Below are 24,789 nucleotides of genomic sequence, written 5' to 3' on the forward strand. Positions count from 1 at the left end.
TTTCTTCCTTTTCCTCTCTTCTCCTCACCTTCATGCTGTGCTTTTGGCTGGGGGTTTAAATGGCAATGTAACTATGATCTGGCAGATAAGATAACAGGCTTTTATACTTTGTTACTCTATTTTCGATGTGCCTTAATTTCCATCTCAAACAAAGGACAGGAAAATACAAAAGAGGCGGTCAAATATGATTCATTTTTATACTTCTTCTTTTTCTGTCTCTTGATATTTATTTGTACAACATGTGAGTGTCATTGTCGTCCTAGATCAATGCCTTAATTTCCAACCACACATATATAGCATTAGTACTCCAATAAACGTAATTAAGTGGTTATTAGTAGTGATCAAATTGGAACTTTCCTGTGAGTTGCCATGTGACTCGCTCCTCCTAAGTGCCAGTCGTCCTCAGTAGCTTCCAACCGCATCACCATTGATTGGACCACCGATAAGGCGATAAACCACGAGCGCCAAGGCGAAGGTGAAGGCGAAGGCTGCAGGCACGACACGGGAAAGAAAGTTGGTCGCTGATGAATCGCCGCCGGGAGGTAGCTGAATATGCATGGACTTTTGGCATGCTGAATATTATCATCACGGCAAGCCGCGAGCATAGCCTGGAATGAATGATTCAATAACGAATGGTACAACAGAAGCTTAGCGTTCCTTTTGTCCCTCATCTGTAAGCAGTGTTGGTTTGTTTCCTCCTGGAGGAGGGGGTTCCCAGTTGAGCGCCTTTTACTAGGCTACAATAAATTATATTTTAATATTTTATTTCTCCTCTTCTAATAAAAATTCGGAAAAACTCTTGTTTGTTAAAAAAAACGAATGGCTTGTGTACGGTCACACGGACATGTGAGATATCCATATTCACGCATGAACCCAGATTGTAGCTCAAGTGTGTGTCGTCGGAGAAGCTGTTTACTACATACTTATATGACCCAGGTACGCGTACATGCATGCTAGCTCACGCACGTATTGCTACGCTCGCCAAGTCTTACAGTCAAATTGCTCCACTTCTGCGGCTGCTGTGCTGACCTGTCCTGCTAGTCAACTTATCAGGCTCCGGACTGAACGTCAGATAAGAGAGATCAAAGTAAATTAGGACTACTACTCCAAGCTAAGAGAGGAGATGGGTCAACCTCATCAAATCATTAAGCAAGACCAAACCATGTCCATAGCACAGCCTTTAGTTTTGATTCCAGCCCTACACGTGCCACATGCTCCGATCCGATCGATCCCTAGCCATCAGTACATACAGTACTGCAATCGTTCTGCACCTTAGATATACGCCTTTCTCATGAGCTTGAACAACTGGTTGCTAATAAAGGACTAGTACTACAATCATATATAAGTAGCAATTAAATATGGAAAAGCGTACTTTCGTGCTCCATACGTAATTAGGGAGCGAGTTGTAACTAAACAAGAACTTTCTTGTGTGAGTCCCTTGCATGCAGTGGCTCTTAGGCCATTCTCAGTGCAAGATTTCATATTTATAATTTCAAGAATACCACGTAAGCAAAAGAGCATTTAATTCATGGATAAAATATGTCACACAATGTATTATTTCATCTTTTGTTGTTTCCAAGATTACATGCAAGACACATTTTGTGTTGGAAACAGTATACACATAGTTTCATCCTCATGAACTAGTTTCTTCTCTCACTTTATAAATAGTATGTCATGTCATCAAAACTGCCTACATGGCATCTCATTTATTGCCCATAAAACCTCTATTGAGAATGGCCTTATCATCAACTTGATGCAACCCCATCAACATTCATTGGACCATCAATTGATCACGAGTAGCAAAGGCTTTAGTTTGCAGTCAAATAAAGGCACCGGGAACGAAATGAATGGAGGGGAGAGGGAGAGGAATTAGAGATAAAATTTAATCACTCTTAATCTAATGTGTTAGTAGAAAGGTTAATTTTTGCAACAGCAGCGACCTTTTTTTTTCTATTTACATGGCTTCTTGAAAATAGACAATACGAACAAAGTGTGCATGTAAGATGCATAGAAAGTACGTGATCCCGTTGGAGAAAAATCTAGACATCCAATTGGCCGTGCCACGAATTTGGTAAGCCAGCCGAGTACATTTTAATTTTTTTATAAAGGATCTAGTACCACAAAATGATGGTAGAGGGTAGTTTAGCACCTTTCTCAAAAAGAAAACAAAAAGAGGGAAGTTAGCACATGATGATATCCGCACAAAAAAAAATAGTAAATTGTTAGGTTTCCCATGCGGAAAAGAGAGAAAGAGAAAGGACACAATCACACAACTATATCATGTAAAGAGCATATTTAGCGTGCTGAATCATCTCAAAACACTGCTTAGATGGATTTTTCAGGGAAAAAAAACAGATAAACTGGAGCAAAATCCACCCGGTTCCAAGCTGCAAAGACGGGTGGGCACAGTGGATCCACCTGGGCGATCCAGATCGTCCACAGCCGCACAGGGTTGTCGGACAGATCACGGCTGGGTTAAAACCAGGACCACCCGCTGCACAATTCGAACACCAAACACCATTACCAGCCAATACCAGCCTTCCACGTGCCCCTCCCCCACGAGCCCCATCCGCTTTAAATACGGCAAGCGCAACCGAAATACGAAAAGTTTCAGAGCGCTCGCGCGAAACCAACCGAGAGGTCTCGAGGAGGAGGAAAGAGATAGCCAGATTTCCAAGCCGATTCGCCATCCCAGCCCAGCCAGCTCGCCGTGGTTGCCATTCGCGCGACGATTCTGTGCCCTCTTGCTCTGCTCGCCCGCCTCTGAATCTTCTTCCCTTCGCCGGATTTTCCGGTTTCCTCGGGATTCCTTGCCCCCGGGAACGGCGGCGCACGAGGGGAAACAAAAGCTTCGATTTTTCCCCTGCCGACGAGTTCCCGCTATCTTGAGCAGCCTGCGCGCGGCCAGCGTCGCCGTGGGAGTTTTTCCCGGCCAAAATTAGCCATTTCCCCGGAGCTAAAGGCCGAGCTCGGCGGGGGCTAAACTTCGCATCTTCTCCGCGGCTGCGGCGGGGGGATTAATCCTTCTCCCGTCAGTCGTCGCCGCCGTATCGCCGGGCGGCATGGGGCTCGGCGTGGTGGCGCAGCTGGTGCGCCTGGGCGTGGTGGGCTCGACCTCCGACCACGCGTCGGTGGTGTCCATCAACCTGTTCGTGGCGCTGCTCTGCGCCTGCATCGTCCTCGGCCACCTCCTCGAGGAGAACCGGTGGGTCAACGAGTCCATCACCGCTCTCATCATCGTAAGCACACCGCTCTGCTGCATGTTTTGTTGCTATCCCGGCGAATGCCGCCGGCCGGAGCCCGACGCCGGTGCTGATAATGCTCGTCGATGTTTCCTTTGGCTGTGACAGGGGCTGTGCACCGGCGTGGTGATCCTGCTGACGACCAAGGGGAAGAGCTCGCACATCCTCGTCTTCAGCGAGGACCTCTTCTTCATCTATCTCCTCCCTCCAATCATCTTCAATGCCGGGTAAGCCAAACGACCGTGTTCTTGCGACATGCTTTGCTGAATTTGATTCTGGATGTAGCAGTCGTAGTTAAGGTTTCCTGGAGAATCGATCTGTGTGTGCGTGCACAGTAGACAAGACGAAGTGGAGCAGGCTGGTTTCAATCTTGTTTTTTTTCTTCTGGGCCTAGCTGTCCATCTTCTTAGAAATGTCTGGCTCATACTTGCATGCCGTATTCGTCTTTTATTCCGCTTCTTATCCCTGGCAAACAGACCTGCTTGCCAGCTGCAACTGCTGATTGGAAACTTTGGCCCTTGCCCCATGCTCGTGAAACTGAAAAACAAAATCTGATTCTTTATTACTAGCACTCAAGTTTACTGTCCTAGAATGACTGTACAATAGGACAGGTCTTCATTCATACTATTTTATCGGTCAGTGCTAGCCATGAAGGACTGGTCATTATCTGGTCAGTTTTTGAAACACCCCAAGCCATGATAGTCTTGAGTTTGTTGGAGCATTTAAAAATTCTCCTCTGAAGGTTACTGGTGTATTAGTAGGATTGAAGTTGAATGCTGTAGACTATGTGAAGCCCTAGGCAAAAACTGAAGGGTCTTTAGAATTCACAAGAAGAGTAGGACACCCTTTTAACAGAAACTGAAGAGTCTTTCGAGTTCAGAATAGGACCCCCGTTTAACAGTTCTTTCATGGCTTATCCGTATAAGCACACAAGGTTCTCACAAATATTTCCTCACCAGCTTCCAGGTAAAGAAGAAGCAATTCTTCCGGAATTTCATGACAATCACATTATTTGGTGCTGTTGGGACAATGATATCCTTCTTCACGATCTCTCTCGGTATGTTATTTCCAGGAACTGATGGTAACTATCTCGCGAGTTTTGTAGTAAATAGATTTACAACCTGTAACAAAGGTGGCCTTGTAATTAGGTTGGCTTTTATGTTGTGCTGTACCACTACCACCTTTTGGACATGTCTGACTGTCTGACACCCGATTACTATATTTCAGGTGCCATAGCAATATTCAGCAGAATGAACATTGGGACGCTAGATGTTGGGGATTTCCTTGGTAAGCCATCACTGCCTTTTCCGACATGATGCTCTCCCTGGAAATAATGGTGTCACCATGTGAGCCTCATCTCTTTCTGCTCTGTCATAATTGCAGCAATTGGAGCGATCTTTTCTGCAACAGATTCTGTCTGCACATTGCAGGTTGGTTCCGGGGACAATCTCATGATCTTTTCAATTCGCGTCTTGAGATAAACCTGGACCATACATAGTATTGTGTAATGCGTAGTACTGATCTTGTTTTGAAAACAGGTCCTCAATCAGGATGAGACACCCCTTTTGTACAGTCTTGTATTTGGTGAAGGAGTTGTGAATGACGCCACATCAGTTGTGCTCTTCAATGCGCTCCAGAACTTTGATCTTAACCACATTGACGTAGCCGTTGTGCTGAAGTTCTTGGGGAATTTTTGTTATCTATTTCTGTCAAGCACCTTCCTTGGAGTGTTTGTAAGTTGATTCTTAAGCATCATCTACTTCTATTTTTACAAACTCCATTGGATTACTGGACAAAACACGTTAATATTTGATATGCCATTGGCAGGTTGGATTGCTCAGTGCTTACATGATCAAGAAATTATACATTGGAAGGTCCGTTTACCTAATAAAACCTTTTGTTGACAAAAAGCAGATCAATAATATCAGTCTAGATTAAGTTTTGTTGTTTGTTGGCTCGATTTCAGGCATTCCACTGACCGTGAGGTTGCGCTTATGATGCTCATGGCTTACCTCTCATATATGCTGGCTGAGGTGCGCCTCTGACTAGATACAGAATGAAAATTAGATTTATTTTTTAGTACTATTTTATATTAACTTGCTCTTCTTTGGTCTTGGCAGTTGCTAGACTTGAGTGGCATTCTCACTGTGTTTTTCTGTGGTATTGTGATGTCACACTACACTTGGCATAATGTGACAGAGAGCTCAAGAGTGACAACCAAGTAATTATATTCACTCCATAATTTATTCCACCAGTAATGTCCATAGCAAGTTAAATAAAAAGATACCAATTGATTTTCTTTGGACTTTTTTTATCTACTCAGGCATGCCTTTGCAACTTTGTCCTTCATTGCCGAGACTTTCCTTTTCCTGTATGTTGGTATGGATGCGCTTGATATCGAAAAGTGGGAGTTTGCCAGTGACAGGTCAGTTTAATGTACTTTCAGCTATAAATACCTTTTTTTATTTATGAATACTCAGTTTTGTTGTTTACCATTTGCAGCCCCGGAAAATCCATTGGCATAAGCTCAATTTTACTAGGATTAGTTCTGGTGGGAAGAGCTGCTTTTGTTTTTCCCCTATCTTTCTTGTCCAACTTAACGAAAAAGACACCTTTGGAGAAAATAACCTGGAGACAACAGGTGAGCAATTGTTTAGATCTTTTTTTTTGCTGAAATGACGTCATTTTGTAACAGTTTTTTTTCAACAGATTGTAATATGGTGGGCTGGGCTGATGAGAGGCGCCGTGTCCATTGCTCTTGCTTACAACAAGGTTTTTTTTTTTGCCTAATTCAACTTCACTTTTTTTTTTCCTAATTCAACTTCACGCCAGTTCCCTGTAGAAGTATCTTAAGTTCTTTTTCTCCAAGTTTAATTCTTCCTCTTGGAATTGCAGTTCACAAGATCTGGACACACTCAGCTGCACGGCAATGCGATAATGATCACCAGCACAATCACTGTCGTCCTATTTAGCACCATGGTGAGTCATCTTGTTCCAATATTCGTATAATGCAATGTGTCAGCTTATCATGTAGTATGCCCTGACATGGATATATTCACCATTGAGTTAACCCAAAAAAGCTCCAGGTCGATTGTCACATCAAACCAGTCAGTGTCATGGGAATTAAATCTGGAAGCTTGTGGTAGTGAACAAGATCTTATCCTTTCTAAATAGATAACTGACAGGAATGCAAGGTTATGTTATAAGAACTCATAATATGGTCCCCTATTATTCTTACCCCTTCTGAAGAGATCACCCTGCTTTCTTTGATTACTCCTGTTCACAGCATGGCTTTCGAAATATAAAAATAGCTGAAGAAATGCTATCTGCTCTTGTCTTTCATGGCCACAAGTATTTCTTTTGAGAACTACGGTCATATGAATATAGCAACCATGTTTGCTAAAAAGAATGAATATGGCAACCAACTTTATTCTATGAGTGCTTCTGAAACTTTGCAATGTTTACCAGGTGTTCGGGATGATGACGAAGCCATTGATCCGGTTCCTGCTCCCTGCCTCCAGCAATACCGTCACCTCCGAGCCGTCTTCGCCCAAGTCCCTGCATTCCCCTCTCCTGACGAGCATGCAGGGCTCCGACCTCGAGACGGCCACTGCTAACATTGTCAGACCGTCCAGCCTTCGGATGCTCCTTAGCAAGCCGACTCACACCGTCCACTACTACTGGCGCAAGTTTGATGACGCGCTGATGCGGCCCATGTTCGGCGGTCGTGGCTTCGTGCCCTTCTCCCCCGGATCACCCACCGAGCAGAGTGTCCATGGTGGACGGTGAACGCTGCCAAGAAAACAAAGAATTTGGCACCAAGAGTCAAGAGAGGAAGGCATGTTTTTGGTGAATAGAGTCTGGCTGCTGACAATCAGATGATGAAGCTTATGTTGTTCAGAACTTCAGATGGTATAGTCCCTCAGCAATGGTGAAGAGGGACCTTCAGCTTATAGTTCAAAACTTCAAATGGAGGGCTAGTTGGTTGGGATCAACAGGATGAAGAAGATGACTCCTGAAAATTTTGGGGTTTGAGTTATTGTATAACAAAGGCTTGTACATTTTGTAGATAAAAACACCCATTTTTATCTTATAAATATAGGCCTGTACAACTACCTTTTTCAGAGGACTGTACAACTAGGTAGGTTATGTTTGAAATTTGTATGAGCCGAAATTCTGGCCCATGTGCGTTGATGGATCGGAAATCTGAACGAAAAATACGGGCCCATCCACCTGGCTGGACTCCCGTGGTCCGTTGCTGTGGACCTGTGTGTGTGGTTCTGGCCATACCCGAGCTGGTGACCTCCAGACCTCCTTGCAATTTTATTTTTTCTTTCTTGTTCTGATTTTAAAGTTGGTTTGGCGTGTAAGATGAGAGATCTTCTTGGTTGGATGAAACGAGGGAACTTAAAATACAAAGTGAAGATACCAGTTACGATACCTGTGTTTGTTCTTTTTAGTACTACTACTGCTATTTTTCAAAAAAGTACTACTACTGCAAGCTTCATTTTTGCATTTGGGTCTCTGCATTTGATGCTGTCAGAATGTTCTGGCGTGTGATTTTGTGAAATTTCAGTGCACATATTGGCACAGTTGCACCTTGTCAACATCAAAATAATTCGTCCATTAAGTTGCTGTCCTGAATAAGCCATAGAAGCCAGCATATAAGACACTTTGTTTTACTTTTCTAGCATGCTCTGGAGCAACCATGCGCTGGCATCTTGATATGCAAAGATGTCCCAACAAAAGCGCATGCTCCCAACTAACCTTGCACTGAACAAGAATTTAGTGACACGTTTTTTTTATCACTGAAACCAATACCCTGATCACAGCGTCGTGCATCGGAGGCATGATGCTTGATATCTTTTCTAATGAGTCTGAACAAGCTTGTAAACACTACGATGTGCTAAAACCTTGCTACTTTGTTCTTTTGCAATGCAATCGAACTGGGGGTCCTCCCCTGGAATTATAAAATAAAAAAGAAACCACTACCCCAAACAATCTAGTGATTAGTATTTCAGAGTTTAAGAAGATGGGAGATCATGGCATGTAAGCAGTGTCTTTGTGCCTTGATGACAGTTACGTATGAAAATCTGCAAGGTTGGTTTTTGCTCAACGCATGGCAGAAAGCCAGCCACATGTAGCGGTTGCAGCAACACCATTTTGGTGTAGGGTGGAAACTGCGCTGCATCTTCAAGCACCCAAACGCAATTGATGAGCTCTTTTCCTCACTCGTTCGGCAGTTTGGTTCCTTTCGCAGGATTGCATCTTTGAGATGTGAAACCACAGCGCAGTCAGAAGACTTGAATGGCCGGGTCCCTAAGCTGAGATAGACAGTCCATGTTGTGGTTAGGCTCTGAAGCGTCAGATCAAGCAGCATTTGTTTCATATCTGCAGAGAGAGGAATTCAAGTTGAACTACTCTCTCGAGTTTTCATCCATGCCGCAGGCAATTTTTGCAGGAGCAATCAAGAGGGCCAGCACCAGAACATGCAGATATCACACATGCATTGCAAGTACTTCCTCCCTTCCAGGCAATGACGGTGACATCTCCCTACTACCCTGGTAGGCCCATAACTCTGCATCAAGATGGGATAGCTGGGTGTTGCAAGTGCAATGCTTTAATAAATTGGATATTGGAACAGTAGGAGGAGAATTTCCCACTTTACCAGCTACTCCAAACTACTCCAACAAAGATATCAGCTTTTTATAATTCTGAAAGAAAGAGGGAAGCAGAAAAGCAATGTTATCTCTTGTACTGAAGATGCTTTTGACTGGCTGATCAGAGCTCAGAAAGAATTTCAGTCAGAAAGGAGTGTCTTTGTTTTGTCAGAGTGCTGCAGTAGAATCTCATATCCCATTGCTGCAAAATGGAGGACAAAGTCCCATGTGGATGTGGGTGGGAGAGTAGATTTTTTTTTGCTACGCATTCACACGCACACGCAGACGCTGTTGAGATCGATAAAGACTGCTAGGTTTTTATCTACACCTACTGGCTACTGTTCCCCACCCAGCTTCTGCTTCCTTCCCTCCTCGGCAGGTAAGGTAAACATCCACAAAACCCCATGGTCACGGAAGGCTCCACTTCACATCCTTTGTCTCTGCCCACCACAAGGAGTAGGACAAGGTCACATCCCCCCAATTCCCTCACTGCTCAGTGCTCACAAGCCCAATCAATCCCCACATCCATATCAACACAACGCAGGAAGCTTCCCATCTCTCCATGCCCCCACCACCTGCAGTCTTCTGAAGTCTGAACCCTGAAGATTACTCATGGCCTAGACCCTAGATCCTGTCACAATTCATAAAGACCCCAATTTTCATCCATCATTCTTGCTTCACCCGAAAGCTCGTATATTTTGTGGAATTGGGTTTCGGAATTGGATCATACGGGAGTTCTTGGGGGGTTTGGTTTTGGTTCTGGTGAGGAGGACGCGAAAGGCGATGCCTTTCAGCAGCATGATCCAGGAGATGAAGGGCGAGATCGGCGCCATCTCGCGGCGCGGCCTGCTGCGGTCGCGGTCGCAGAGCACGGGCCGCGTCCAGCGAGTGGAGCCGGACGAGGCAGCGATGCGGGAGAGCTCGTGGGCGCAGGTGCCCCCGGAGCTCCTGCGGGTGGTGCTGGCGAAGGTCGAGGCAGGGGAGGCGCGGTGGCCGGGACGCGGGGCCGTCGTGGCGTGCGCCGGCGTCTGCCGTGGCTGGAGGGGCACCGTGAAGGAGATCGTGCCCGTGCCGGAGGCGTCTGGGAAGCTCACCTTCCCCATCTCTCTCAAGCAGGTATGGCTTCCCACGAACTCTGAATCTCTCTGCTCGGTGATCATGCTGCTGATACTGCTGAAAGTGCTACAGTTCTCATTCATGTCTATTCCCTGTTTTGCATAAAAATTCTCAGTATCACCGGAATTTTTCACCTTGCTTAGTAATTGATAGTGACGGTGCCTTGGTCCATATTGCATCCATCATTTTCCTGAAGTTGCAATGGCCAATCCTCCATGTCCACGTTGCGTCTGCGACCCAAAGGTGGTTTGCCTTCGTTGTCACTGCAAGATATTATCTTGCAAAAATCTATTTTTGGTACTTACCTGGTCATATTTGTTTAATTTTTCAGTTCTGGAGTACTAAAAAATTGTCCACAAGATTAGATAGGCCTATATTTTATTCTGTAACCAGAGGAAGTCAGGTTAATGGACAATTCTCGATGACTTGTTCGTTGGGCTAATTCAGGGAAGGTTTAGCATCACGTATGCACGGTCAAATGATACCTTACCACACTAGTTGACTTCTTATTAGAGTTGGCTGTGTTGAACAGGAGACTTATTGCCATTGTAATATAAGAGAAGTGACGTTTGATTTGAGTTTTCATTGACTTTAGAATTTTTCTCATAGATTTCTTTTAATTTAAACTCGCAAGTTCATCTTTGTAACCTGCAGCCTGGCCCAAGGGATGCCCCTGTCAAATGTTTCATTAGGAGGAACCGGGCTACTCAGTCATATTTTCTGTGCCTTGGAGTCACTGACGGTATGGCCTTCCCCCCATGTATCCTCTTAGGCATGTACCACGTGGATGTGCTCATTGTTAATGGAACAAATGTTTTTTCATTCTGTAGCATTAGTTGATGATGGGAAATTCCTACTTGCTGCACGCAAATACCGTAGACCTTCATGCACTGAATATCTGATTTCGCTTGATTCAAAGGGGAATGGTACCTATCTTGGCAAGTTAAGGTGAGGCTTCAAGTTCAAGAAACAGATATTGGTGTATGAAAGCTATGACCTATGTTCTTTCAATGCTGTGCATGGTAACAGAGGTAGTGTTACGACAGAGATCTCGGAGTAACATATTCTTCTTTGTTAAACAGATCAAACTTCCTAGGCACAAAATTTACTGTCTATGATGCTCATCCACCTTGTGCCGGAGCTGTGGTTTCAAAGGGTCCATCTGCACACATGATCGGTTCAGCCCAAGTTTCTCCCATGAAGGGTGGTCCGCCTGCTGGGAACTATCCAGTTTCCCACATTTCTTATGAAGTGAATGTCTTGGGTTCTAGGTATGGCAAACCTTGTGATAGAACTTCTGTTCTGCCAATGTTAGGTTCATGTTTCTTTCCAAGACGACGTTCAGTTCGAATAGATTATCATTTGAATCCATTTTTATTTCTGTCATTTATAATCTCATTGGAAGTACTGCTACAGCATTGGAAAGTTCTTTATTTTTTCCCTATTGATCATAATACCTGCTAACTGAATTGCTGATAAAAATCTTATTGTACAGAACTGCTGTTACTAGCTACTGAGCTAACATAAAACTGCAGAAATGTCTTTATGACGTACTTACTTATTAAAATAATCAGATTCAAAGGCAGAGTGGAGCAGTTACATTTCAGGACCTGCTTAGGTTTATAAATTTTTACATTGCCTCTAGCATTAGCATGCATCTTACTTGAAGAAACATCTTGCTCAGTAGTAATACAACCTTAGATATTTACTTACAGAATCTAAAGCCAGAACTTGGTGGTTAGAAAGTAGAGCTATGGGTTTAATGTAACGCAATAGAAAAATAGTTTAGCTGCTGACGGCTGGTTTATCACAGGAGAGCTGAAAAGTTTGTCTGGCGTACTCTAATGTTTTGCAGGGGGCCAAGAAAGATGAATTGTGTTATGGATTCTATCCCTGCATCAGCGATTAAAGAAGGAGGGACTGCTCCCACGCAGACTGAATTTCCATCTAGTAACTCTAGCTCTTTTGCATCAGTTCCATTCTTCAGATCGAAATCAGGTCAACTGGATAGTTCAGGTGCTCAGAATGAAAGTAAGGTGGCGCTGAAGAACAAGTCTCCAAGTTGGCATCAACAGCTTCAGTGCTGGTGCCTCAATTTCCATGGGCGGGTAACGGTTGCGTCCGTAAAGAACTTCCAGTTGGTGGCTTCAGGTGAGAGTGCTCCAACTCCAAGTAACCAGGAGGATGACGACGTTATACTCCAGTTTGGCAAGGTAGGGAAGGACCTGTTCACCATGGACTACCGTTATCCCATCTCTGCATTTCAGGCATTTGCCATCTGCCTGAGCAGCTTTGACACCAAAATCGGTTGTGAATGAGTCAAGGTATGATTCTTTCTTGCTTTTCCCCCTTTCTTGACTTGCCAAATGGCTCAGTTATTGATTCTTCTGTGCTGATGGGCTGGTGGTCCATTTTCAAAACTGCTCACACACATATTCAATCCAAGATTTTAGCCAGCTGTTTGTTATATCTACCACCAATTTATCTTTTTAAATGCTCTCCATCACCAGCATGGGGTTTCTACACACACATATATTTCAACCCAAACCGTTTTATTTACTTTCAGATCTCATTTTCCTGCAGGTGCAGGGCAGATTGATAATCATAGAATGTAGAACAAAAGACATCAAGAAGGCATATTACTTGAGTTTCAAGCCGGAGAGTTTGGGAATAGAGTGGGATACTTCTGTTCTATCTATAATGTCGTGATGTAAATAGCAATCTAGCTGGAGTGGATTTTATGAGTGTTGGCAAGTGTGAACACCAAGAGTGTCCTCTACTATTTCGTTTCATTTCAGCGCTTGAGTTCAGATTACAAGTGAGATCATATTTGTATCTATATATCTGTGCAATGCAACCTGCTATTTCGAATGACCCTTCTGAGATGCCAGAAGGCATCACATCTGAATATATTGAGAAGGGTTCAAAACATGTTTTTCTCCCTGTTTGTTCAGTGTTGCAACAACTAGTAACGTTGTATGATTGTAGTAGTACTACTGTGCACAGTCGATGAACAGGGTCAATTTTTCCCCTTCTTTCTCCTTTTTTTTTTTCTGAGGGCAGGTTAGGCCAACCGAACAAACCAATGGATCCACGCGGAAAACACGGATCCTCCGTCGTCATCCTATGGTTTGGTTCGCCCTAGGTTACGTTCGACACCAAGACGTCGGCGCTGGCCGTCCTGCCTGACCTCCCCATTGGAATATGCAACAGTACTGTTATCGTCGCCGTGGCCGTCGGGAACATGCTGTACGTGATCGAGAACGGATCGGAGATAGACTTCATCGACGACGACGACGAGTACTGCGTGGGAGGCCTGCGCCGCCTCAGGCTGGAAGAAGAGGACGGCAAGCCCAGCAGATCAGACAACAAGGACGAGTGGGATTGGTATACCTCCCTCGACTACTTCCCGTTCCCGACGCGGTGGAGCTGGAGCGCCGGCCACCGTGCGCTTCCGCTGTCGCCGTACGGCGTGAGCGTGAACGCGCTACACCCGAGGGGACGCGCCTTCTTCGTCTCCGTCCACTGCAACTTTATCCGCGGCCACCGCGGCCGGGACACCTTCTCCTACGACACGGAGCGCGGCCGGTGGGGCGCGCCACGGCGACTGGGAGCTGCCGTTCGTCGGCCAGGCGCACTACGACGGCGACCTGCGCGCATGGGTCGGCCTACATGGCGGCGAAGGATACGAGCCGGACGGGTACCTCTGCTCCTGCGACGTCCCGCACCTCGGCCGCAGGCGCGCCGCCGCGCCGGGATGGAAGCTCGGCAAGGAGAGGCTGTTCCTCGAGGACCCAGAGCGGCACGTCGACGCCAAGCTCGTCCACATGGGCGGCGGTGGCAGGTTCTGCCTCGTCGAGATCTTGACGCGCGAGGGGGTCAGCTGGGAGGAACGCCTCGGGGACGGCGACAGATGCGTGCTCCGCCTCACCACGTTCCGCGTCGAGTACGGCGACGACGGGGAGCTCACCACCACTGCTCGCTCGTACAAGATGTCCAGCCATCACGACCGCTTTCATTGGCAAGCATTCTGGGCGTGACATGACAAGCATGCCAACACGAATTCACCACTGCACACAGGTTAGCAATTCACATAACTGGGCTGTGCGAGTTGAGCAATGAAATCCGTTCAAGAGCTGCTCTAGCCAATTTGGGAGCGATTACTGCATCAGACAGAAATCGTGGCAAATTCTCCATGTTCAGAAATCCCTGTGCTACGGTTACAGGTAACCGGACGACGCCACGGGTGCTCTGCCGTCGGGTCAGAGGTTTCTTGCTGCCGCCGGTCGCTTCCCGAAGATCTGCATTACCGCTCGTTCCGTCCGCCGAAGTTCCGGGGGTCGAGTGAGGAAGAAGAAACCCTTCAAAATTGCCCGCGCCAATCTTGTCCGCTCAAGCCTGATTCTACGGCGATGCCACACCCAGGGGGTGGACGGTATTTCATTTACCGTCCACCCCCGAGGCCGCCTCGGTGCGTGCGTGCGCCGGTGAACTGCGCCGCACGGTGTGCCCATCCCCGCCTGGCTTGCCATGGAGCCTGTTCTCGGCCGGCTGGAGAGATCGCCGAGGAGAAAGCAGGCCGTGCCGCCACATGCGTATGTCCCCGAAACGGCGGCGCACCGGCACCTAGCATGGGATGGGAAAGACGCGCCCGGACGCCGCGGTGGCGACGAGGACTTGATCCGCATGCACACAACGCTCCCAAAATGAAGAAGCAGAAGAACATGTGGGAGCCTGCAAAGTCCATGAAGCAGACACGGGCGCATCACCTACTTCTATGAATTTTGAATCCCTGTATTGAGGTCTTTAAACTTGTTGAATGTGTCATTCTGATCCAAATTGTACAGAATACCTCTACAGCTGCTGATATGGTGCATGTTAGAATGGAGATTTCATATCGACAAGTCAAGATAGTAAGGATATTTCGCACAATTTGGACCTGGGATGACATGTTTATCAAGTTTATGAGGTCCCAAGCTCTCAATCTACAGCTTCTATGTTCACGAGCCTAGAAGACAGTCAACAACAAACTAAAGGACTGCTCATGCAACTCAAAAAATCATATTTTGATAGGCATGAGAGCTGCGCATCATTGCATTAAGAAAAAAATGTGTCAATTTTACATCACCGCAAAGCTTATGCTCACGCTAACACATTAGCACACAAGTGGTACCAAGAGAGAATACTACATGGCCAGGAATGGCCCAAAATAGCAATGCCGATTACTCCCCATATAAGCTACATACCTAGACGACCTGCCCCTGCTACGATCTAGAACTCATCATGCCAAAGAGCCGCCCAAGTCCACCCCGTCCGTCGCCATGCCAACGAGCCGCCCGTGGTTCTCGGCGGCGCCGCCGCCTCACGGGTGTCCGGCGGCCGTCGGGAGGCTGCCGCCGCCGCCAAGGGGAAGCTCGCGGCAGGCAGCCCGGGGCGTGATCCGGGCCGCCGCAACCGGCAGAAGAAGCACCTGTACCTCGTCTTGGACGACGCCAAGAGCGGGGCCGGCATCCACAGGGTCGACATGGACGACGACCCCAACGGCGACCACGTCACCCTACAGCGCCTCCCGAAACCTCCGCTTGTGCGCATAGATTACTCGATGGCCGATGACTTCGCCGTCCTGGGCCGCCACGTCATCGGCATGGGATCCAGGATCATGGAGTCCATGCACAACGGCCGCGAGGACGGCGACACCGTGACGTTCGACACCAAGACGTCGGCGCTGTCCGTCCTGCCTGACCTCCCCAACGGCCTACGCGAAGGTAATGCCACCGTCGCCGTGGCAGTTGGGAACATGCTGTACGTGATCGACAACGGCTCCACGCTAGATCGTCCGTTCATCGACGAGGACCAGTACTGCTGCATCGGAGGCTTGCACTGCCTCAGGCTGGAAGAAGACGATGAGGACGAGAAGCCCAGCAGACCGAGCAAGGACTGGTACCCCTGGTATACCTTCAAGGACGTCGACTACTCTCCGGCGCGGTGGCTCTGGAGCGATGGCCACCGCCCGCTCCCGCTGTCGCCGGACGGCGTCAGGGCTCACGCGCTGCACCCGAGGGGGCGCGCCTTCCTCGTGTCCGTCTGGTGCCACTATATCCGCGGCGACTGCGGCCTGGGCACCTTCTCCTACAGCACGGAGAACGGCCGGTGGACGCGCCACGGCGACTGGGAGCTGCCATTCGTCGGCCAAGGGCACTACCACACCGGCCTGCGCGCATGGATTGGCCTCCACGGAGACTCAATGTTCCGGCCGGACGGGTCCCTCTGCTCCTGCGACGTCCCGCACCTCGGCCGCCGGCGCGCCGCCGCGCCGGGATGGAAGCTGGGCAAGGAGAAGCTGTTCCTCGAGCACCCGGAACGCCACATCGACGCCAAGATTGTCTGCATGGGCGGCGCCGGCAGGTTCTGCCTTGCCGAGATCGTGACGCGCGAAGGGGTTGACAGGGAGGGGTGCGTCGGTGACGGCGACAAATGTGTGCTCCGCCTCACCACGCTTCGTGTCAAGTACGGGCGACGACGGGGAGCTCACCGCCACCGCTTGCCGACCTGCTCGCTCGTACAAGCTGTCAAAGCATCAGGAATATTTTCATTGGCAAGCGTTCTGGGTGTAATACAACATGCCAGTTTAGCAATGAAATCCGTCCAGGAGCTGCTAGCCTGCTGCTGCTCTAGTCAATTTGGTAGCGATTACCGCGCTAATCAGAAGCTGTCGCTGCCTAGCTCATCTGAAGGACTTTGCTGTGCGCTGCCTTGCATTCCTCACTCTCATTGTGTCCCTTGGACAGAGATGTGAATTTGCCGTGCTTGGCATCAGTGGATGATCCGCTTGTTCATTTTAAATGATGGCCAATCTGACGAGGACTGTCAAAAATCACGATGTTACCACTAATTTCGATATAATAAACCAGCAAAAGTACAAAATGAAGCTGCATGTTAGTGTCAACTACTAGACCAAATTTCCCCACTTACGACAGGAGATGAGATCAGAGAATATGCAAATCTTTGGGAGGAAATCCAAATGCAACAAATCAATCCGGAAACAGAAGGTGAAATTAAGTGGTGCTGGACAGAGAATGGAGAATACTCAACAAAAAGTGCATACCTCATCCAGTTCCAAGGCCGGACAAGGAAAATCAACATCACTCCGATATGGAAGGCTAAAATAAAATCTAAATGCAGGATCTTTGCTTGGATACTACTACACAGGAAAATCCTAACGGTAGATAATTTAGCAAAGCGGAACTGGTCGAACGACCCGATTTGCAAGCTATGCAATATGGCCCTAGAGACGACGACACATTTATGTAAAGACTGCACATACACCGCTACAGTATGGTTCGGTCTGCATCATCTGCCAACAGCGACTGAGACATCCTCGATTTACAATTGGTGGAAGCAAAGTAGGAGGCTCATCGGAAGGCAGAACAGATCCTACTTCGATGGACTTGTTTATTTTTGGTGGAACATATGAAAAGAACGAAATAGAACAACCTTCAATCAAGAGAGCAAGAGGATGTGGCACTCCTAATTAAGGAAGAAGTTGGGCAATATCAGTGGACAATACAGCGCAGCAATCAGGACCTACAACAGGAAGCTTAGTGTTCCTTTTGTCCCCCATCTTTAAGCATCAAGCATCGTTGGTTTGTTTCCTCCTAGGGAGAGGGAGGTTTTGGAAAAATTCGGCAAAACTCTTGCCGTCCTTTAAAAAAAACATGCGGTAGTGACGGAAAAGATTAGCGTTCCCAATTGGAACAACCAACTGCCTCCCTAATTGCAAGATGGTTTGACAAAATCACGACACAACTATTGTTTCATATTGCTTCATTGCTTGTAAAATGAAAAAAAAGGAGAAGGCCCCCATCCATGTTGAGACAATACATACGACCAAAGATAGATACAAAACCTCCGAATACAAAAAAAAACCATCGTCAAATGAAATGCATATAGAATCATACAACTGGCAACCATGATCCACTAATACTTGGATCATCTGGCTCTTCTCAGCTAAAAGCACTATTTACCATTATTACAACTTTGAAACAAGTATTTGCATGTTAATGACACTGTGACAGACAGAGCAAGGTGATCGACGATGAGCTAGTCAAGCTGCCTTGGCCTTTGCACTGCCCGACGCGGCCATGGCGCGGTCCTCGTCGCCGGGCGCGTCGTCCTCGTCCCACTCGCCGCAGACGACGCTGCGCACGAACTCCATGAACTGGGGGAAGTGGTCCGGCGAGAAGAAGTCCGCTCCCATGCGCTGGTAGGTGAAGTGGCATGGCCGCATGAGCTCGGTGGTGAGGATGTTGCTCCGGATGCGGGAGAAGCTGCTGGTGTGCGACATGGCGAGCGAGGCGTTCTCGCCGGCGATGCGCGCGCCGTGGCGGCGGCAGGCGTTCTTGATCTGCTTGAGCAGCTGGTCGGGACTGGAGCCGGCGCTGTGGTGCTGCTTGTTCATGCACACGTCCATGCCCGGCACGATCATGGTGCACCCGTGGCGCGCGAACATCTTGGCCACGGGGCTGTACCCGTTCTTCTTTTTGCTCTTGTAGAACCCCGCCGCCGCCTCCGCCGGCCGCGACAGCGCCCCGTGCCACCAGTGCATGAAGGGGATCTTCGCCGAAAGCGCCACTGGCTTGCCGCCGAACACGGCGGCCGCCATGCCCAGGACGCGGTCGCCGTGGCCCACCAGCTGCCCGGCGTACCACGAGAGGAAGAAGTCGCCGTAGGTGGTCTCCCAGGACCCGCCGCGCTCCCGGAAGAAACCGCACGAGTCCGGCGACTCGTGGTAGCGTGGCGCGTCGTGCGGGCCCGACAGCCCCCACATGGCGTTCCCGGCCTCCTCGGCGTGCTGCCTCAGCTGCGCCAGCATGTACTTGTCGTAGCACTGGAACTCCCCGACGCCGATGAACTTGCTGGCGTCGCTCCCCGGCGGGTACGACGGGTACCGGAGCGCGCCGTGCACGCCCAGCCCCACCGTCACGTCCTGCAAATTGCAATGGATGGATGTGAAAACGCGGAGCGACACGCCCAGCGTCACGTCCTGATAGCAATGAACAATGTAAGCATTACCGTGATGGTGGAGTCGAAGAAGTCGTCGAACGCGGCTGCGAAGCCGCGGAAGAAGGCCTCGTAGAGCTGGAGCGGGGACCTGCCGTGGAGCACGGGGAGCTCGTCGATGGCGAAGGAGAGGCATCCCTCGTGTCGCCCCCCGGAGCGGTCGGTGAAGAAGATGTCGGGGTCGTCGGCGGCGACGCCGCTGACCCAGGAGGGCAGCGTGGGGACGCCGGCGCCGGGGGTGCCGTGGGCGCGGAGCGACACGCGGAGGCTTAGGCCCTCGGCGCGCACCATGTCCGCCACGGCCAGGTACCCTGCCCAGGAGAAGCGGTCCGGCGACTCCGGCTGCGCCACGGACCAGAACACGGGCAGCTCCACGCCGTCCGCACCCAGCAGCCGGACGGCGCGGATCCCGGCCGCGACGGCCGCCGCGCTGTTGACCGTGGCGCCGTCCGTGACCGAGTCGATGGGCAGGCCCACGAACAGCCTCGCCGGGGCCAGGTCGTCCACCTCGTGGCTCTTGCTGCTGTGATCGCCGGCGCCGAAGAACTGGCCGAGCCCGCCGGCCCTCAGGTCCCTGCAGCCGCCAGCACCTTGACGCGACCGTCGGAACGCGACCCTGTTCGGCGAGGCGCGCCCACCCAGCAGGCACCTCCCCGACGCCGGCGCGGCCGCGTGCTGCTGCAGCAGCATCGGCGCGGTGTCCATGGCGATCAAGTCAGATCGGCCGGGGGAATGTCGGTCTGTTCGTGCACAATCGCAAAACGACGGCAAAAAGGAAAGCACGTCGCGTTTACGTTGAGCGTTCGTCGTTGGTCGGTGGCCAGCTCGGTTGCGTCGCTTCCCCGGCGAGCAGGGAATTTTATGGGTGAGGGACGGCGGCAAAAACGGACGGGGAAAAGGGCAAGGGGTGGCCGCTCGCGTGTTGACAGCCGCGGAAGTCGGCGGCGTGGACGGAGGTGAGCCCGGGGTGGTTTGCCTTGCCTTGTTCGGCCGGCGAATCCTGTGGCTCCGTCCGCTCGGCCGACGATTCAGGGCGCGTTTCTTTTGGAGCGATGATTGGTTGGGCTCCGGTGGTCTGGATCGATCATTGCGCGGCCTTCCTCTGGGATCGAAGGCCCATCACGTCGCGTGTGATGACCCTACTTGGCAGTGTTGTTGTTCCGAGGACGGCTGCAGGGCTGCTGAATGCTGACGCCTCATGGACAGCGAGGTTACACCAAACAAAATGGCTGGGAACTAGTACGGATTTTGCTATTCGGCGCAACTATTTAGGCATGTTTGTTTTCCCTTTGTTTTCCCTTTGGGCCGTGGAATCCAGCTCTCTTATCGGAGTGGAAACAAATATACAAGACAATTTTGGTCTCATTGTGCAAGCCAGCTTTTACAAATCCATCTTACGATCCAAACACCACCGATTGTGATCTTTACGATCCATCAATTTTACATTTATGGAATTTTACGAGACACAACATTTATGGAATCTTACAAACTGTGTCTCCTTCCAGTTCTATCAACTTGTGAACAACCAGCCCACAATTTAGGTGGAACCAAACGTTTTGCAACTCTACATTCTTTACAATCCAATTTTTAACAACCCACAATTTACAAGCTAGCTTTCTCCAATACTAGGTGGATCCAAACATACCCGTAGCCAACTAGTGGTCAATTTTGTTTTGACCAATTTCCTCCCATCTCTTACCTTTGTGGGTAGCTGCTATCGACATGGATTCCTTCAGGATGTGTTTCTCATATCTAAAACTTATTTTTTTACTTATGAACTTAGTTGATTTAACATTTTACAATAAATGCTGTCCCATCTTTTCTTTTTACAAATTTGTTAATTCAACATTTTTTATTGACTCAGCTTTGTTCTTATAAGACAAATGTTGATTCTAACATTTCCTTTTCTGCCGATCGTAGCATCCAACGTAGGCTAGTTGATTATTTCTGCTCGCACAAGGAAGCATCACCATGTTCGACAGCAGCAGCAGCACGTGATGCGAGCATCAAATCGAAGCGCGAACAACGAACGCATGGCGCGCCGTCGACATCCTAGTCACAAATAGATACAGAGCAGAGAGGCCCGGCTCCCCTTCTTCGCCGTGCCCACACCCTAGCTACCTAGCTCACCGTCGGTGGGATCGCCCATTCGCCGCCAAGCATCCCGATCGATCAGCTGGCCTCGCCGGACCTGGCGAAGCGGCCCTTGATCCGCAGTCGGCCGTCGGCGCGGGCCTTGCGCGACTCGTACCGGATCTGCTTGTCGAACCTGCAACGCGATCGAGAAGCGGCATGAGAACATGCACCGCCGGCGACGTACGATCTCCGGCGTTGTTCGCCGCTTGCTTTCTCACCTCCTGTTCTTGCGCTTCTCCTTGTAGCGCGAGATCACCGTGCCGCGGTCGGGGTAGGCCACGTCGTAGCCGGCCTTCTTCGCCGGCGCCGGCGCGGCATGCTGCCGCGGGGCTGTTGCTTCTGCGGCGTCTCGCTTGCTGCTGCCGTTGTCGACGACGTCGCCGACGCTGTTGCCGATGGCCATGCTGGGGCAGATCTCTGACATCGCCACGAACGAGGACAGGGACGGCTCGGCCGGCGAGCTCGCCGCCGCTGGGGCCTGGTCGTGCGCTGCGTCATGCGCCATCCCGCAGGCGCCGTTGCTGTCGTCGGTCGTCATCCACGCTTCCTGCTGTCACCAGATGATGAGGGGGACATTGGACAAGAACACGATCAAGGATCGAAATATCTGGCTACTACTAGCACGCATTTATTTTGCAACACTGTACAGTGAGGGGTTTCGTTGGCACTTCACAAAAAATTGAATTCATACTGATTGTTGGACCGGCCGGACGCAATCAATTTTGTGGTACCAGAGCATGAGAACATCCTCAGTGGTCGCTGTATATGATACTGTGTTTTCTTGCTTGCAAATTACAAGATGCCAATGTTTTTGAGGTTTTGGTTAGCTTTTCCTTTGATCTCAAGTTCAGAGTTCATAAACTGGTTCTAAAATGAGATTCAATTGGATTAATTTGGTTTCAGATATAGAGCAAATAGTGTAGCCAAGTAGATGCAAAAAAAAAAGGTGACTGGGTCATTCTATGCCTTGTATAAAAGCAGGGAAATCCTTTATCAAAATGAACAAATAAAGAAGTGACTGCATCAAACCTCACAAGAAGGGACGGACATGCTTGCAGCCTTGTTGTGGAAAACCTCGAAATCGCCATCTCCAATGCCATACTCTGATGAAGCCCACGAAGGAAACTGCTCAGCTTCGGCTGCTTCCGCCGCCGCCTCCGACTTGGCGAGCTCCCCCAGCTGCCGAATTACCTCTTCAGCCAGCTTCCCGCCGGAGCTCCGGTGCTAGCGCACCACATCAGCAATCAGAGACGAGACGAGAAAGAAAATTCTTTTTTTTTTCCGGACAGTGAACAGTAGGAGTGTTCCGGCAGATTTGCTACCTTTGGGGCGGAGGATGGCGCGAGGAGCGGCTGGAGGCCATGGCACGAGGTGGTGGGCACGATCACGTCCTCCAGCCGGAGCACCTGGAGCTCCTCCCAGTCGGGCCACCACCCGACCCCGTTCCCATCCCCGGCCACCGTCGTCGCCTTCTTTCTCCCGCCGACGCCGAGGACCGCCGCGAGCTCGGCGATCGAGGGGCACCCGGCGTACACTTCCACGGCGCGACGGTCGTGGAGCGGCGGCGGGTCGCCGTCCCGGCGGTGCCCCTCCTCGAAGTCGCAGTCGGCGCAGAGGCAGCCGCCGCCGCACCCCGCGGCGCTGCGGCGGAACGCGGCCGCGGCCGACCGGCACGCGGCGCAGAGCGGCGCCCGCGCGTGGCGGGTGGACACCGTGTTTGCGCCGTGGACGTAGCGGTCGCACGGCAGGCAGAGCCTGGCGGAGTCGGCCCGGCAGTACACCACCGCCGGCAGGCCCGCGCAGAAGTCGCACGCCGGCAGCGGCGTCTCCTCGCCGCCGGCGCCCGCGACGGACATAGCTCCTCCTCGTCGCTCCTCCTCCTCAGCACGAGCGGAGGAGACAAGACGGGGAGGAAGGAGAGTGAGAGCGTCTCATGGCGGGCGGTTTAAAGAGGAGGAAGGCGAGTGCGACTTGCAGCGGGGAGTAGAGAGGGATTGATGGCGCGAAAGCGAGACACCCCCTTGGCAGCCGGCAAGACCTTTTCGCGAGCCGAGAAAATTGGTTGAGGCGTAGAGCTCACACTCATTCTTCACTACCTCACATGACTTGTCATCTGGTGTTAATCGAGGGCGATAGATCCTTGTCTCGCAAAACTACAAACAATTAGGCGCCACGGTGGTGTAAAGAGGTCTCGCCATCGTGAAAAGGTTCATCTTCAGACAATAAAATTTCAAATCTTTGTTCTACGAATTACCACTCGAACATGGTGTCAGCGTGTCGTCGCCCTTGCCATATGTTCAAGGCGGAGGCGGTGGATCTGATCATGGATCATTGTAACAATGACCAGGTACAGCAAGTTCAACAACAGTCAGTATACGATAAGCATCCGAATTGGGAAAGGAAGCACCTGCCTCTGAACATCTGTAACCGAATCGGCAGGCGGAAGGACAATGTCAGGACACAGGAACACGCAACGAGTCTGATGCATGTAACCTTCAGAAGATGGAGCCAAGTGAGCCGTGGTACAGCACTGAGTACTGACCAACCCCACGATACTGAAATAAAACCAGAAATTGATAGGTTGGCCCAGGCACTACAGAATCTCAATAAATCGTAACAGAAATCCAGAGAACCCATATGGGTCATCAAGGAGAAGTCATGTGCTGGAGATCTGTGCCGAAATGATGGTTGATCCTCCCAAAATGGACAGGTCATTTTCAGGTTTGCCATAGCTCTCATAATGACGGTGCCTCATTCTTTTCCCTACAAATTACCTGGTACTGTAATTGTTATTACAGGAACTGGAGTTCTATGAGAGAAGGGGCATGGATTCTAGTGAACAAATTTAGCACAAATGTTACCGACTTTGCAGTTTTGGGACCATGGTACATATTTGTTAACAGATAGATAAACACTGTCATGAATCGGTCATGAATCCTGTGATGCACACAGGTCGCCAGAGGGTTATGCCATGCATGGATACATGGAATAGTCATGGATACACCATCATCATAGGCTGACAGGACATGTCTTAAATCATATGGAATATCTAAAAAAGAAAGGCATGAAGCAAGCATACTTTAAGCTCAGCATCCAAAATGATATAAAAATAAGGGCATGCTGGCTAAAAGCTTTAGCTGAAAATGCTAATGATAACTGAATGATAGCTGAGCATCACTCCGTGCAATAACATAATAAGAGAACCAACGGTTCATCCTAGAATTCACAATTTCATATTAACCTCTGGCACCAACAAGAAAGTTAAACAGGTAGCTGTTGTGCAAACACATATGAACCTCTAACTACCAGCATGGAAACTACGGTGGTTGACATAACGCACAACTATTTTAGTTTTAAGTTAACGCCCCAAGAGAGAGAAAAAATAATAAAACATTAGTTATATGATGAATACTTGAATAAGGATACCCTGTAAGTTGACAAAGGGGGTTTTCAAAAAAAATGTTGACAAAGGTACATGGCCACAACTATTTGACATAACACTGTAGCACAACAAAGTACCTCCACCAGGGACTTCCATAAAATGCAAAAATATGATAACAGGTGTTATCCTTGTC

General features: G+C 49.5%; 4 protein-coding genes across 5 annotated transcripts; 2 read left to right on the plus strand and 2 right to left on the minus strand.

The window, feature by feature from the left end:
• The first annotated feature begins 2,609 nt into the window (after positions 1-2,609).
• LOC101784391 (sodium/hydrogen exchanger 2) lies at positions 2,610-7,682 on the plus strand. Its single transcript, XM_004958555.2, has 14 exons — positions 2,610-3,239; positions 3,351-3,469; positions 4,202-4,299; positions 4,470-4,529; positions 4,626-4,672; positions 4,781-4,975; positions 5,070-5,116; positions 5,209-5,275; positions 5,363-5,463; positions 5,566-5,667; positions 5,745-5,883; positions 5,952-6,014; positions 6,138-6,221; positions 6,711-7,682. Exons 1-14 carry the CDS (start codon positions 3,063-3,065, stop codon positions 7,029-7,031), a joined length of 1,620 nt encoding a protein of 539 aa, XP_004958612.1. The 5' UTR covers positions 2,610-3,062; the 3' UTR covers positions 7,032-7,682.
• Positions 7,683-9,255: 1,573 nt separating this feature from the next.
• Positions 9,256-12,949, plus strand: LOC101784795 (tubby-like F-box protein 11). Its single transcript, XM_004958556.2, has 6 exons — positions 9,256-10,018; positions 10,673-10,760; positions 10,849-10,966; positions 11,101-11,289; positions 11,874-12,342; positions 12,602-12,949. The coding sequence occupies exons 1-5, from the start codon at positions 9,686-9,688 to the stop codon at positions 12,334-12,336; spliced, it is 1,191 nt and encodes a 396-aa protein (XP_004958613.1). The 5' UTR covers positions 9,256-9,685; the 3' UTR covers positions 12,337-12,342; positions 12,602-12,949.
• A 4,903-nt stretch (positions 12,950-17,852) lies between these two features.
• On the minus strand, positions 17,853-21,021 carry LOC101785195 (inactive beta-amylase 9). The gene is made up of 2 exons (XM_004958557.2): positions 19,091-21,021; positions 17,853-19,004 (listed from the first exon to the last, which is right to left on the minus strand). Exons 1-2 carry the CDS (start codon positions 19,781-19,783, stop codon positions 18,123-18,125), a joined length of 1,575 nt encoding a protein of 524 aa, XP_004958614.1. The 5' UTR covers positions 19,784-21,021; the 3' UTR covers positions 17,853-18,122.
• A 15-nt stretch (positions 21,022-21,036) lies between these two features.
• Positions 21,037-23,258, minus strand: LOC101785600 (zinc finger protein CONSTANS-LIKE 12). Of its 2 annotated transcripts, none has more exons than XM_004958558.4 (4): positions 22,537-23,258; positions 22,244-22,438; positions 21,433-21,764; positions 21,037-21,347 (listed from the first exon to the last, which is right to left on the minus strand). In XM_004958558.4, exons 1-4 carry the CDS (start codon positions 23,068-23,070, stop codon positions 21,251-21,253), a joined length of 1,158 nt encoding a protein of 385 aa, XP_004958615.1. In that variant the 5' UTR covers positions 23,071-23,258; the 3' UTR covers positions 21,037-21,250. The 2 variants fall into 2 exon arrangements, with proteins under 2 accessions (XP_004958615.1, XP_004958616.1); XM_004958559.3 differs by having other exon boundaries at positions 21,433-21,761; positions 22,537-23,243.
• Between the last annotated feature and the right edge of the window lie 1,531 nt (positions 23,259-24,789).

This window comes from Setaria italica, chromosome II (genome assembly GCF_000263155.2).
Source record: "Setaria italica strain Yugu1 chromosome II, Setaria_italica_v2.0, whole genome shotgun sequence".
NCBI lineage: Eukaryota > Viridiplantae > Streptophyta > Magnoliopsida > Poales > Poaceae > Setaria > Setaria italica.